The 14700-nt window shown below is 54.6% G+C and overlaps 1 protein-coding gene across 1 annotated transcript in view; it reads left to right on the top strand.

Moving 5' to 3' along the window:
* The window catches only part of MACF1 (microtubule-actin crosslinking factor 1), a 151878-nt gene that overhangs the window by 108172 nt on the left and 29006 nt on the right, over window positions 1–14700 (top strand). Inside the window, exons 58-65 of the mRNA XM_014946473.1 lie at window positions 7035–7196; window positions 7343–7513; window positions 8774–8940; window positions 9739–9898; window positions 10392–10718; window positions 11356–11440; window positions 12716–12957; window positions 13111–13317. Coding sequence (XP_014801959.1) covers window positions 7035–7196; window positions 7343–7513; window positions 8774–8940; window positions 9739–9898; window positions 10392–10718; window positions 11356–11440; window positions 12716–12957; window positions 13111–13317 — 1521 coding nt within the window. The remainder of the gene's footprint in view (window positions 1–7034; window positions 7197–7342; window positions 7514–8773; window positions 8941–9738; window positions 9899–10391; window positions 10719–11355; window positions 11441–12715; window positions 12958–13110; window positions 13318–14700) is intronic.

Genomic DNA, 14700 nt, shown 5'->3' with positions numbered 1-14700 from the left:
GAGGAGGAGGAGGAGGAGGAAGAAGAAGAAGAAGAAGCGGCAACAGCAGCAGCCTCCGGCCGCGACTGCTCGCCGTTCCCCCCCTGCGCCGGCTCCCGGCAACTTGGGGCATTTCGTGCCGCTCCATCCCCTTTGCCATTTTTGGATGCGTTTTCCAGCCATTTTTGGGGGGGGGGAGTGTTCGGTGGCTCTCGGTGGCTCCAAAGGGTGAGGGGGGTGAGGGGAATAACAATGCCATCATGTTTGGGAGACAGGAAACCTCCGAGTTTGCCCTGAATGAAGAACTTCCTGTGTTTAAACTTGCACGAATATCCGCTGACAAGCTCGGTTCAAATGAAAACACGGGAGTCGGGGGGGAGAGGCTAATTCAGACCAGCTGGACTTCCACGGGACAGAGAACGCCGGGAGCCGCTCGCCGCTCGGACTGCCACCCGTGAGCGGTGGGACAAGCAGTGCCTTTGTTACTAAAGAAGGAACGGACAGGGTAATTCAAAAGCTTCAAACTCTTCCGCCGTTTCGGTCGCAAACGGCCATCGGGAATATTTTTATCGAAGCTGCCGGATTTGGATGTATTTTGCCGATGGGGTTCTGGAGGGGGGAGTGAGATGGGCTGTTTTGCTGCTGGGGAGTGCTGGTGGGGCTGCTGAGCGCGCCCTCCCGTCCCCGTAGCGTGCCTGCTTTTTGGGATTTGAGTCCGCCACGGCGGGTTTGGGACCTGCTGGGCCGTGTGATGCTCCCCGCGGTGGCGGGCGAAAGGTTGCCGGGGCGGTTCCGTCACCCCTAAGGAGGAGAGCATGGGCAAACCACTGAGCCGGCCAGACTGTTTACGGCAGAACCGCACTTGCCTGGGGAAGGGCGAGGAAGAGGATGGTTATATAGAGGATTGCTACGTCCCCCAGAGGTCGATATATGACACGATGAGAATCAACGAGCAAATCGATCAGGGCTCCAAGCTCAACCAGCTTTCCAAGAGCACCCTCGGCAAAGGGGATGGCAGCACCATCTCCAGCAACGGGACCCTGGGAGCTGCCAATGTCTTTGAGTCCAGGGCGCCAGAAACGAAGAAGTTGGATGAGCGGGTCATCTTCGACGCGCTGAAGCTCAGCAGCGACGTCTCCAAACCAGCGCCGGCTCCACCCAGGAGACGGCCGAACCCCGAGAGGAAGGAGAACGTCAACCGGCGGTCGTGGAAATCCTTCATGCCGCCCAACTTCACCGAATTTGCAGAAAGGATGGGGGCTTCCCTGAGCGAGGTGTCGGAAGCAGGTGCCTCCAACCCTTCCCTGCGGGATAAGCGGGAGTCGAGTGCCATGCTCACCGAGTGCCCAGGCCAGCCCGACCACGGCGAGCCCGTGTCCGAGTCTCTCACCTTGGAGCACGTATCCAAGTCATCCGGCACGACAGAGGCTCTGACGGCCAAGCAGTTCGGCGCAGATGGCTACGGCGGTCCCCGGGATGAACGCCAGGCCCTGTTGAACGCTGGTGACGGCTGCAGTCGTGTCGGGGACCTGGCCAGGGCTCGCCGGCTCCCCAGTGCCACCTGGCCACGGGCCAGGAAGAATTTCATCAAGGGAAGCCTCAGCGATGGGCACCAGGAGACCCTGGAGGCCTCCGAGTCGGACTGTACGGTGGAGAACGTCAACCTCTCTCCGTGCCTTAGCGAAGAGCTGCTGGATGCGGGACTGGATATTCTCATCACCTCCAATCTCAGGGAGAAAACGGAGTCTGAACTGAGATTTGAGGAGGACGAGCGCTGGGTGATGATGGAGGAGTGGGAGGAGGCGACGCTGTCAGAGAGAGGAAAGGCTGTTCTGGTGGCAGAGGAGAAGAAGAGCTGTTGCTTGGCAGATATTTCTGAAGAAAGGGAACAATTTGCTGCTCCAGTGGATGGCTCTGTCCCCTGCCCAGGAACCTCCCGGTCCTGCACATCCCCGGAGGGTGCCTGCAGCCCCCTCGCTGGCAGCACCTGCTGTACCGAGGACGCGGCGGTGCAGTGCCAGGCTGAGGACTTTGCTCCAGGTTTGGAGCATTTGGCCACCCCCGCGGACCCTGAGTTGTCCGACACAGACTCGGTGCAGATGTTCCTGGAGCTGGAAGAGCAGTGCCTGAACGAGGATGAGGGCGGTGGGGCCACCCCCAGCTGCCCAGAGGTTCAGGTCTCCCCGATGGACTCGGAGGGGCTGGACCCAGATTCGGCCAAACTGGCCGGGGCACCAGTCAAAGCGTGTCAGCTCAGGGCCCCTTTGGACATCAGTGCTTCCGACTCTGCCGTGGTGTCAGATCTGGAGGACTTTGATGTCACCTGCAGCTCGCAGGTGCTGAGCATGCTGGAGCCGGCCACAGAGCCCTTCTCAGAAAGGGACACCTCGGCCATCACCCCGACGGACTCGGATGGAGGGGTCTCACCTAGCCCCGTGGCCACAGGCTCCCTCCAGCAGTGCTCTCCAGCACCAGTGGATGAACCTGACCCGCTGGTGGACCTGGAGCTCGTGGACAGTTGTGTGGTGGCAGTGCTGGTGGCTGGTGGGATGCCGTCTCCTGAGACAGGCGCATTTCCAGCTTCTGGCTTTGAGGGAGCTGATTACCCCAGTGCACCAGTGGGGTGGGGTGAGGATAACCAAGACTTACTGGTCTCTGATGGTGAAGTATCACAGCTTCCCGAGGAGACCTGTCCTGACCAAGTGTCCCCAACTGGGACGTCCCCCTGCCAGCCCCCAGCTCCTGACACAGAGGTGGAGGAGCTGGGGTCTCCCCTGCAGCACAACGAGGCCGTGATTGAGGGGACGGATCCATTTGGGACCCATCACCTCCTGCGTGGAAGGGCTGAACTTGCCAACTGGGATGTCCCAGAACTGGTTTCTGAGGATGAAGCCACAGATTTGGGATCAGAAAATGATGAAGCTGAGGGCCGGGCTCATCCAACAGAAAGTGGGGATGCTCATTTTGGTTCTCTGCCGCCTTTCCACGCCGGCTCTGCATCAGAGCTGGGTTCTGAGCCTCCGACGATGTCCCTGGTGCCTGTTGAGGACATCCCATGGGAAACAGTTCCCGTGGGCCAGGGCCTGACTCAGGAAAGGGCTGCCCACACTGAGGGGTCCCCTGTGGAGGTGGCTGTGGCACACGGGGAGGCTCCAGCAGCCATCCTGCACCCGGGAGACCTGGACTTACTATTTGCCAGCGGGTGGGAGGACCAGCCGGTGGCACGGTGCCATACTGTGGTGCTGGGTGAGGGGTTCCCATGTGCTGCCACCCCAGAAGACTTTCCCTGCACGTCACCCGTTGTGGGGCAGCCTGCTCCTGATGCCATCCCATGGGATGTTGGGGAGCTTTCTGCTCCAGCTGACCCACCAGCACCAGGGGATGTGGCTGTCCCAGAGCCCCAGGCTCAGGAGACATCACGAGCCACTGGGGATCCTACCATGGATGCTGAGGAACTGTGTATTGAGCACCTGCCTCCAGATTCCTCCACCACTGCCATGTCCTTGGTGGTGGAAGAGCTTCTGGATGCCCCACCACCTTTTGCTGATGTGCCTCTTGCCACTGTGCCACCACAGGCGGCCGACCCACTCGTCTCTAGTGTTGGGGATCTTGGTGGTGGCCCTGAGCCGTTGACAGTGGGGAGGCCAGTGGTGGCCTTGGGGGATACAGATGACTTTGTCAACATGGTTGTGCCGCCCATCCTGGATTACCTACCCCCCGAAGCGCTGGCTTTGGAGGATGACCCCTTTGTGACAGCACCGGCAGCAGAGGTGGCACCGTGGGACAGTGCCTCCATGCTGCCGGGCATGGAGGATCCCCCCTCTGCCTTCCCACCCCCCTGGGAGGGTCCCACCACCTCAGAGCTGCCGGGTGCCCCCTCTGCTGTGGCACCCACCGCACAAACCCTCCCTAGGGCCATGTTGGGGGACACCCTCTGTCCCCTTAGCCCTGGGGGTGCCACTTCCCTGGTGCCCGGTGAGGGAGAGGTGCCCGTGGGCATGGAGGGACCTCCCGGCACCGCTCTCGTCGCAGAAGGGCCTCCTGCTTTACCAGATGGATTCGTTCCAGATAACGAGGTATTTGTTGCTCAGGCACAGAAATTGCTCTATTTTGCACCCGAGAGGTGGATGGGTGGGTGGGAAGTGGGTGCCTACTCGGTAATGCACAGGCTTTGAAACAGCCTTCTTCCTGAGTTTGGCTTGAATTTGGCAGGCAAAAAGTTTTGGGAGGGGTTTGTGGGGCGAATTGTGTGTTTTTATAAGCAGGGGAGGCAAAAGACTATTGCTGCTTGATGACCTAAACTATTGTCTTAAACTTTTTCGGCTTATTAAAGCACATTATGGTCACTGAGATGTAAATCACAGACTTCAGAAAAAACCCTTCTCGCCAGATCCCGGCGGGGTGGTTCCCATCTTTGAAGCAGAAAATCTACGGGAAGAGAGAATCCTGTAAAACAAATTAAGTGCAAATAATTCCTGTCCTGTGCCGTCACTGCTTTCTGTAGCTTTTTAAGCGAGCAATGAGGTGCTGAGGCCCTGGACGTGTGGGGGAAGGGGCTCAAATTCTCTCTGGCATTTGGGGATTTGCTTTGCCGTGCTGTGCTGGCGGCTTTCGCCTGGAGAGACCTCGGTAGTGGAGTTTCCCACAGCCCAGCGCTGATTTACTGCCGTCTGGATTTAGGAGAAATATCACTAAGGAGACATCAGAAGTTAGTCAGCGCCGAAAATCCCGATTCGGTAGCAATTACTCATCCTTTGGGCTGTGCTAGGCATTTGGGAGATGCACGTGGAGGGGCTTGGTGAGGTGCTTTCGTATCTGGGAGGGGGGGTCCATGTAAGCTGGGGCACCCGGTGGGGACCTTGGCGAGGAAAAAGAGCTGGTGGGTTCTTGCCATTGTGCATCTGTTGTCTGAAACTCACTGCTTTGGTGTCGGTGCGTCCTTGATGGTGGGACACTTATTTCACGTGCGGCCTCTCTGATGATTAACACCATCCATCTTCTCCCTCCTCAAATGCTGTTGAAGTTGTTGGCAGCTCCAAGTCTGCACTGGGGGACGTGCCAGTTCTTCCCAGCGTGGGGCTGGGCTCTGCTTTGGGCAGTGGTGGGGTTAAGGAGGGAGAGGAGGGAAGCAGAAAAGCGAGGGGATGCTTTGGGAAGCGTTTCTGGAGGAGGAGGTGTGATGGAGCAGATGTTCTTCTGCTCGCCATTATGTCCCTCCAGCCTCTTTGCCTGGGCAGGACACCTCGCTCTGCACCTTTCCCTGCCTAGCAAAGGGCGTACCTTCAATATTTGTTTCAGGGCTGAGTCACAGGCAGGTTAATGAACTAAATCGCTGGAATCTTTCACGAGTGGAGAAAAACAAGCGTGTTCGACTGTGCTGGCTCCTCAGGCCATTAGTGTGATTATCTTCCTGTAACGAGCTCTCGGGCCCTGCCGATTCCTGCGTTGCAGGGACGGTGATGTGGTGGACAGGCTTTCTGCGGGGCTCCGTCTGCTTCCAAACCCCTCAGAGTTTTGTTTTTTTCTAGCCTGCGAAGGGCTCAGACCCAGCCCGACGTGCCAGACTTATCAGCCTGGTCCTTTTGTGGGTTTGGCTGCTCTTAACAGCCGCCTCCATATATAAACAGTAACAGGAGAAGCGGCCGGGGAATCAGTGATTTCATGTCACCTTTTGATTCTTATAACTGTGGCATAATTCTCCTTGAGCAAACGGCTCTGGACAGTGTCTGCCAGCACACCCTTGGCTTCGTGTCCTGCAGTGGTACCTCCCTGCCCTCCTGTAGCTGAGCTCCGACGGAAAGGAATAGATTTTTCTTTGAAAACAGAGCAAAGAAAGTCAAGGCAGTCCCTCTTGCTCAGCTGGGAACATTTTTTTGTGTGTGTGTTTGGGGTTTTCTGTATTTTGGGGGTTTTTTTGCCTGCCCTGTTTTCCTTCGGAGGCAAAGTGGTTGCTGGGTCTGGAAATCTGTGCCATCCACGAGCCTCTGCTCTGCTAGGAGGGATCTGGCATCCGAGTTGGAATTTTTCAGTGCCGGCGATGTCTGTATATCCTCAGGCACGTGAGGAGGAGGAGGAGGCTTGAGGAAGCGGGCAGCTGCCTGCCACCCCCTCCACTTTCCAAAGAGAAAATGTTGCAACAGGGCCGTGGGCTCCGATCCTGCCCGGTGCTGGGTGCGGAGTGACCTGTGCTCTGCATGGGCTCGTGGTCCAAGGGACCAGGGTAAGCGAGGAAGGACTCTGCTCCCTTTTTTGGGGGCTATTTTGTGCTACTGGCAATGGGGAAACAGCAACCTTGTCCCTCGGGACCGGGCTGTGCGGCCGCCCCGGCAGCGACGCAAGGGACGGTGCGCGGGTGGTTACAGCAGATCCAGGCTCTGATAAAGAGCACTTATCTCCTTCGCGGAAACAGGATTTTCCCTGCTGCCTCTCTTTACAATGGGGAGCTTCATTCGCCCTCCTCCCCCCTTGCCTATCAAATGTTTTTTTGGTTTAAAAAGCTTTTCCCCACAGGATTCCCAGGCAGGACCATGCCAAATATGCGGTGCGGTAAATGACTAGCACATTAATTGCCTATTGCCTTTGTCTTTCGAAATACAGCTAGCTTCTCGGTGTCTGTAATTTTGTGGTTAACAACGCTCGTGTGATGTCAGGTCTCCGTTCTCAATAGCATCACTGTGAGAATTGCTTTGGGTTTTTCCCCAGGAGCATTATTTCCCAAGCTGGAGGCCGCCCAGAGCCCATGTTCTCATTTCTTCCCCTATTTGCTCTCTTCACTTCCCTCCAGTGTTTGGAAAAAGGGGATTTTACCTGTTTTCAAGGCAGAGGTGGATGCAGATAGATCCCGAGCTGTGCTCCACACCAGCGAACCCCTGTGACGTGTTACTGGGTCAAGGCGAGGGAGGAGTTTAGACAAACTTGCACAACTCTAATAATAAAATCACTGCAAGGAGCTACTGAGTCTTGTCTAGAGAAGAGAGCCTGTTGTATCTACTGAGTGATGGAGGGGCTGTAAGAGCAACTCACGGGTTATACTCTCCCACCCTTCCCATCCCCAGCTGTTCCAGAAGGAGCAAGTGGATCCTCTCCAGGTAAAACTACAGCAAGTCAATGGAGTTGGTCAAGGACTCATCCAAAGCGCCGGGAAAAACTGTGACGTCCAAGGGCTGGAACATGACATGGAAGAAATCAACACCCGCTGGAACACCCTCAACAAGAAGGTGAGAGCGTGGGGAGGGGCTGTAACTGGTTTCTCTTGGCCCCATTGGGGTCTGGTAGAAGAATTTGGTCTCCAACGGGGAGCTGAGGCTCCAGCTTCGATGCATCACCAGCCTGACCATGCGATGGGGTTGTGTTTGGGGTGCAGGTGGCCCAAAGAGTTGCTCAGCTGCAGGAGGCCCTCTTGCACTGTGGGAAGTTTCAGGACGCCCTGGAGCCGTTGCTGAGCTGGCTGGCAGACACGGAGGATCTTATCTCCAACCAGAAACCTCCTTCTGCAGAGTACAAGGTGGTGAAAGCCCAGATCCAGGAGCAGAAGGTGAGCAAGCACCAGGGTGAGGGTTGGCTTGATGGGATGGGGGAACTCTGGACAACCAGACAATATTTTGGGGGTCCAGCTGTAATGGATAAGGTGTAGCTGGGACATACACAAGCCTGGGTCCTTCTTGGTGGCTCTTCTACTGGTTCTCCACATCTTAATGTACTAAACAGCGAGTGTGGGCAAATGAGCTGCCTATCTCCATCGTCTCAATTGCCAGCGTTACTTTATTGTCCCACGATCTCTTGAAGTTCGCTGCTGGTTGTGCTGGTCAGCCGTGTTTTTCCAGCCTCAAGTTTTGTTTGCACTGGTAATTCTGCAGCGTCAGGAGCGAGCTGGCGTTGCAGGTACCGGTTTTGGGGTATTTGGACAAAACTGAACATACAAAGGGTGAGAGGCGACCCGAGGCGTGTCGGTGTTTGCAGAGATAACAGCCCAGGCCAGCACCTGCCCTGGCGAGCGGGCGGATGAAAGTTCAAGCGCGGTCACGGTAAAACATCTTAGAAATGAATTCTTACCGAGGCTTGGGCTGACGTATTGAGACTTTGAAGAGGAAATTTATTTAAAGTGAAAGTTAAAAAACTTGACCTTGATAAGTCTGAAGGATAAGTTTGAAGGGGGGGTGATGGGGAAAGCTCTGAAAACTTCTCTGGCGCAGAAGTGCTTTGAATCTCTTTTAGAATAGAACAGAATATTTCAGTTGGAATGGACCTACAGTGGTCATCTAGTCCAACTGCCTGACCACTTCAGGGCTGCCCAAAAGTTAAAGCATATTATTATATTATTGATAATTTATTTTTGAACTGGTTTTGATGGCAGAGGCTGTCCCACTGGGCTGGCTTTGGTCTCAGCCCTATCCTTATGATGGTTTTCAGCCACAATTAGAGATTTCATAGAATCATAGAATGGTTTGGGTTGGAAGGGACATCAAAGACCATCCAGTGCCACCCCCTGCCCTGAGCAGGAACACCTCCCACCAGACCAGGTTGCTCCAAGCTTCCTCCAACCTGGCTTTGAACTCCTCCAGGGATGGGGCAGCCACAGCTTCTCTGGGCAACCTGGGCAGGCTCTCACCACCCTCAAAGTAAAGAAGTTCTTCCTGAGATCTCATCTCAATCTCCCCTCTTTCAGTTTAAAACCATTTCCCCTAATCCTATCACTCCACTCCCAGATCAAGAGTCCCTTTATGAGATCTAGAAGAAGTTCTGCTGATCCAATCTGCTAACCTTTCTCCTTTCTTTCGCTGCTGGTGCACTACAGCTGCTCCAGCGACTCCTGGACGATCGCAAAGCCACCGTTGAGATGATCCAAGCGGAGGGCGGCAGGATTGCCCAGTCGGCTGAGCCAGCGGATCGGGAGAAGATTGTCGGGCAGCTGGAGAGCCTGGAGCAGCGCTGGGCAGGGCTGCTGGGCAGGGCAGCCGGCAGGTGAGACAGGGTGTCCCGCTGGCCAAAAATCCTGGGGCCAACTAGTCCTGCCATTCACGGTGGCTCAGAGCCCCGGGTTGCAACACGTGGGGAGCTGGCAGAGATTTCAGTGCAGCTACATCCTGGAAACAGCTGGAAAACATGAGAAATCAAAGCCTGTTTGGGAGCTGAGGCTGATAGGGGTGGTTTACAATGGCAGGGAAGAGCTCAGATTAAGTAAATTCCCCACAGGGGATGGATGTTATTTTTATTCCTTTAAGCGTTAACATTTAGCTTTAGCAGCAACATCCTGTTGACACCTTTCTGCTGCCTGAATCTCGTTTATGAGTCGCTTGTTGGTACATGAGCTAATATTTGAGGTTATAAAGTCACTTCTGAGGGCCAGATTTGACCTTCCCAGTGTTTTAAATCACTGCCAACTAGATGGACTGTCCATCTAGGACTTGTACCAGTGCTGGGATGTCTTTGAACAGAAGCTTAGCAGCTTTCAAACAACAAGAGACCAGGCACAAGCAGAGTATGGTCGAGGATCTCCGAGATAGTGATGGGAATGGAAGAAAAGCAGCACAAATGGGGAGTCTTTCTCCTTCCCTGGGAGATAAACTGGACCCTAAAGGCACAGCTGAAGAAAAAAGCTTACTTTGCAGTTTCTCCACGTTGATTTGTGTGTTTGCCTTTGCAACTTGCCTGTCATGGTGTCTCATCTTGCTTTGGTTTCCTCTTCCTAATACTCAAAGTTGCTTTCCATGCCTGGCTCCAATGGGGAGCATCTCCTCAGTGCTTTATTCCTTACTGTAGGCAGAAGCAGCTGGAGGACATCCTGGTCCTGGCCAAACAGTTCCACGAGACCACAGAGCCCGTGTCGGACTGGCTGTCAGTGACAGAGAAGAAGCTGGCCAACTCGGAGCCCATTGGTACCCAGACTGCCAAAATCCAGCAGCAGATCAGCCGGCACAAGGTAGGACCCGAGCAGGAGCTGTTGGTGGAGCTGGTCAGTAGTGAGTCCCACTCACGTGGGGGTTTCAGCCACGATGTGGGGGGTGAGGGGGTGTTGGGCACGAAGAAGTGTTGGAGGAGTCATCCAGACTGCTTTATGGACAGGAAAGACTACAAACCCTAACCCACCAGTGTTGGGTTAGGGTAATATTGTTGGGTTGGGTTGGCAAATATTGAACTGATGTTTTTGCATCTCCCTGGTAATGCGTCTGGCTGTGGATAGAAAAGAAAAAAAACAACATTCCTGTTCTTGTGTTACTTTTATTTTGATGCAGTTGCCCATTCACGGGTGGGTTTTTGTGTCTCCTCCGTTCCTTCAGTTGCATTCATTGTTTCTGTTTTTCCTTTTATGTTGTTGTTGTTTTGTGTTTTTTTTTTCCATCCATTGTTTGTTTTGTTTTGTTTTTTTCACTCATTTTCCTTTCTGTTGTCCGTTTTATCCTCCCGGCATTCAGGCCCTAGAGGAAGAGATAGAGAGCCACGCAGCCCACGTGTCTCGGGCGGCCGGTGTCGGGCAGTCCCTCTCCTCCCTGAGCTGTGCTGCCGAGCGGAGGGTGCTGGCAGAGAAGTTAGAGTCTCTGCAGGGCCGCTACGGCGAGGTCCGAGAGCGCTGCTGCCGGAAGGCAGCTCTGCTGGACCAGGCGCTCTCAAACGCCAGGCTCTTTGGGGAGGAGGAGGTGGAGGTGCTCAACTGGCTGGCTGAGGTCGAGGACAAGCTCGGCTCGGTATCCGTAAAGGATTACAAACGGGACGTCCTGCAGAAGCAGCATGCCGACCAGCTGGTATTTTCCGTTTTCTTCCATGTTTATGTTGTTTTATTTTATTGCATTTATCTGGTTTTGTTTTGCTTTCCTGGTCTGACTTTAATTTTGCCAAACTTGTTCTGCTGCTGGTTCTCTTCTGGGCTTGGAGAAGCACTAAAGAGATTTCATGTGTCGAAAACAATAATTGCGGCCCCAAAAATGGGTTTCCCAGGGCGGGGTAGGGGGGGAAACTTCAAATGATTCATTTGAACAATGTCTGAGCAAGCTTGGCCACCCTGTGCCTTTAGAAAGCTGGATGCTGTTTCCAAGAATGAGAGCTTGAGAAGCCCAGTGGGTTTTCCGAGCCAGGCTGGCCACCGAGGAAGCCGTCTGCTTCCTCTCCCTGGGGCCCTGCAAGCTCTTTTCAAGAGTGAGGTTATGTCTAATACAAGGGCAAAGTCTTTGGTAACACTTATCCAACGGGTTGGGATGGGTCTGCTCTAAGATTTGAGCTTTTGGGTCCCAGAAGTCCCAATAAGTCCTGTAGAAGGATGATGGATTAACGTCAGATCCGTTGTCCCATGCTCAGGAGGAGCAGTTTGTCCTCTCCTTTAGCATCTCTGGCTGGCAGGGACCTGCCTGCGGAAAAATAACCCCCATTTGCCTTTCTCTCCAGGCTTTGAACGAGGAAATTGTGAACAGGAAGAAGAATGTGGACCAAGCCATTAGAAACGGGCAAGCTCTTCTCAAGCAAACCACAGGTAACACCAAGATCTGGGTGTGCTCTGGTTCATGTGGGGGGTCTGGGAAGCCCCCCATCCTCCCCATGGTCTTCCCTGGGAAGTCCATGCTCTGCAGCAATACGTTTTTTGGGGGAGGATGTTCTCCCTCAGGTCTAATTTCCTATCGGATACCCCTAAAATAGCTGTGTTGCATAGAATCATAGAATCGTTCAGGTTGGAAAAGACCCTTGGGATCACTGAGTCTGACCATCAACCCTACTCTACAAAGTTCTCCCCTACACCATATCCCCCAGCACTGCATCTAAACGACTCTTAAACATATTCAGGGATGGTGACTTGACCACCTCCCTGGGCAGCCTATTCCAGACCTGGCTGCTGAGCCACAAACGCTCCAGCTTAGGACTTGGTTGGACTTGGTTGATTCCAGGTCCCAACCTCGCAGCTTCACGAGCGGGTGATTCCCACCGCTGACATGGTGACACTCGGTGCCCAGCAGCCCGAGGGAGGGCTTTCTCATTGCATCCAGCTGCTAAATCACATGGGAAGAGGTTAAAAATACCCCTAATATCGCTTTCCCATACCGAGCAGTTGTTGCTGTTGCCACGTGGGTGTGAGTTTATGTTTATGAGTGGGAAGAGAGGTCGGGGCGATGTGTTTCCTTCAGATGTGGTCTGCTCGGAGCAGATGTACAGCCCTCGGGCCTTGTGGGAGCCGTGTAGCAGGAAAAGCGATTACAAAGAATTTGGCTCGCAGTTTCTTGGCCTCTCGGAAATAGCAGTAAAGGGTGAACTGGACCTTTTTTTTTGCTTGTTCTGTTGTCAGAGCTGTGACACACATTTGTTGAGAGCTGAGTCGTGGTGGCTCTGGGGGCTTGTGGCAAAGCCGGGCTTCGCAACACGTTTCCATCCTGCTCCAGGGAGGAGGTGGACATTATGCCGGCTGGTAGAAAATGCTCTGAGAGTAGCTTCCTGCCTGTAAAAATAGGCTGCTAAGCTGATATAAGTATATATTTATATATAGTTGATATGTATGCTGACATAAAGAAAAGCAGGACTGCAATCAGCTCCATCTCTGGAAGTATTTAAGGCCAGGCTGGATGGGGCTTTGAGCAACCTGCTCTAGTGGAGGTGTCCCTGCCCAGGGCAGGGGGTTTGGAACTGGATGATCTTTAAGGTCCCTTCCAACTCTAACCATTCTATGATTCTACCAAAATGGGGGAGAATAGGGTAGGTGGCTGCTTAAACCTTCGTGCAACCCCCCCCACCTCAGCCCAGCATCATCCCTGTCCCACAGGGGAGGAGGTGCTGCTGATCCAGGAGAAGCTGGACGGAATCAAGACGCGCTACTCGGACATCACGGCTGCCAGCTCCAAGGCGCTGCGCACGCTGGAGCAGGCTCGCCAGCTGGCCACCAAGTTCCAGTCCACGCACGAGGAGCTCACCGGCTGGATGAGCAAAGTGGAGAAGGAGCTGGCTTCCAGTGGGGGACAGTCCCCTGCCGGCGAGCAGATACCTCAGTTCCAGCAGAGGCAAAAGGTGGGGTGGCTGGCAGAGCATCACCAGGGGGAGGGGGATACGAGGGTGGGAGGGACAGGGACACAAGTTCTGAGAGGCTGGGGAGGAGCTGGAGAGAGGGATATCACCCACAGAGCGCTGAGGAGGATACATGTCCGTGGTTGCCTTCCACAGGAGCTGAAAAAGGAGGTGATGGAGCACAGGCTGGTCCTGGATACGGTGAACGAGGTGAGCCGAGCTCTCTTGGAGCTGGTTCCCTGGAGAGCCCGCGAAGGGCTGGATAAACTCGTGTCGGACACCAACGAGCGCTACAAGCTGGTCAGTGACACCATCAAGCAGAGGGTGGAGGAAATCGATGCTGCCATTCAGAGGTCTCAACAGGTAATTTAATAACCCCTTTGGAGGCTGATGGGTTTTCTTGGGAGAGTGGGAGGGATGCTAGTGGGAGAGCACAATGGTGGTGGGAGGGATAGCAAGCACAGCCCAGCAGGAGGGACAAATCCCATTGGGAATGGCAGGGGGGTTGGAACAAGATGATCTTTAAGGTCATTTCCAATCTAAACCATTCTATAATTCTATGAAAGCCAAGAAACAAATGGTCTCCACCAGCAGCATGTGGCAGCAGGGCTGGTTTCTCACCCATCCTGTTGCATGTGGTTTGGATGGGATAACTCCAGGGCATTGCCAGGTTATCCCGCCTGTGGGCTTTTGCTTGCCAGGGGGATGTAGATGGTGTAAAAACGATGACAGGTGACTTTCAGGCTGGAAAAACATCATCCCCTGGTGTGATAGCAGGAGGATTTGTTCCAGGTGAACAGTCCTCTCAAAAAAGGTCTTTTCTGCATGGACTGGAAGGCTTGGAATGCTGTGAATAACTGCCCTCCTGGCTTTGAGTGCTGGCTCCATGAAGCTGAACATGCAAGCAAAATGATTGTGTAAAATAGGTGTCCCTTTCCCCGTGAGCAAGGAGGGGGTCAAGAAGGGTGGCCGTGCCCTGCTGTGCGGAGTGTCTGGGGTGCAGTGATGCTCCGTGCCCCAAAACCAGCTGTAGGACCTGTGGGATGGCAGCTGCTGCCCCTCTTGGAGGGGAGTGTGGAGTCAGAAACCTGTGTCCAACCCAATATCCCCTTCTTAGAATCACAGAATGGCTTGGGTTGGAAGGCACCTTTAAAGGCCATCTAGTCCAGCCGCCTGCCATGAGCCGGGACATCTTCAACTAGACCTGGTTGCTCAGAGCCCCATCCAAGCTGGCCTGGAACCCCTCCAGGGATGGGGCATCCACCACCTCTCTGGGCAACCTGGGCCAGGGTCTCACCACCCTCAACATAAAAACTTTCTTCCATGTATCTAGTCTAAATCTTCCCTATTTTAGTTGGAAGCCATCACCCCTCATCCTATGGCTTCCCTCCCTGATCAAGAGTCCCCCCCAGCTTTTCTGGAGCCCCTTTAGCGACTGGAAGGGGCTCTAAGGTCTCCCCGGAGCCTTCTCTTCTCCAGGCTGAACCCCCCCAACTCTCTCAGCCCCCCCTCCCAGCAGAGGGGCTCCAGCCCTCCCAGCACCTCTGTGGCCTCCTCTGGCCGTGCTCCAACAGCTCCATGTCCTTCTGCTGTTGGTGGCTCCAGAGCTGGAGGCAGCACTGGGGGGGGGGTCTCCCCAGAGCAGAGCAGAGGGGCAGAATTCCCCCCCCGGCCCTGCTGGCCACGCTGCTGGGGATGTAGCCCAGGGTGCCGGGGGGCTTTCTGGGCTGCCAGCATACGTTGCCA

Source organism: Calidris pugnax, unplaced genomic scaffold, assembly GCF_001431845.1.
Source record: "Calidris pugnax isolate Ruff unplaced genomic scaffold, ASM143184v1 scaffold113, whole genome shotgun sequence".
NCBI lineage: Eukaryota > Metazoa > Chordata > Aves > Charadriiformes > Scolopacidae > Calidris > Calidris pugnax.
The sequence above is the reverse complement of the archived record's forward strand: the minus strand, read 5'-3'. Positions and strand labels throughout refer to the sequence as shown.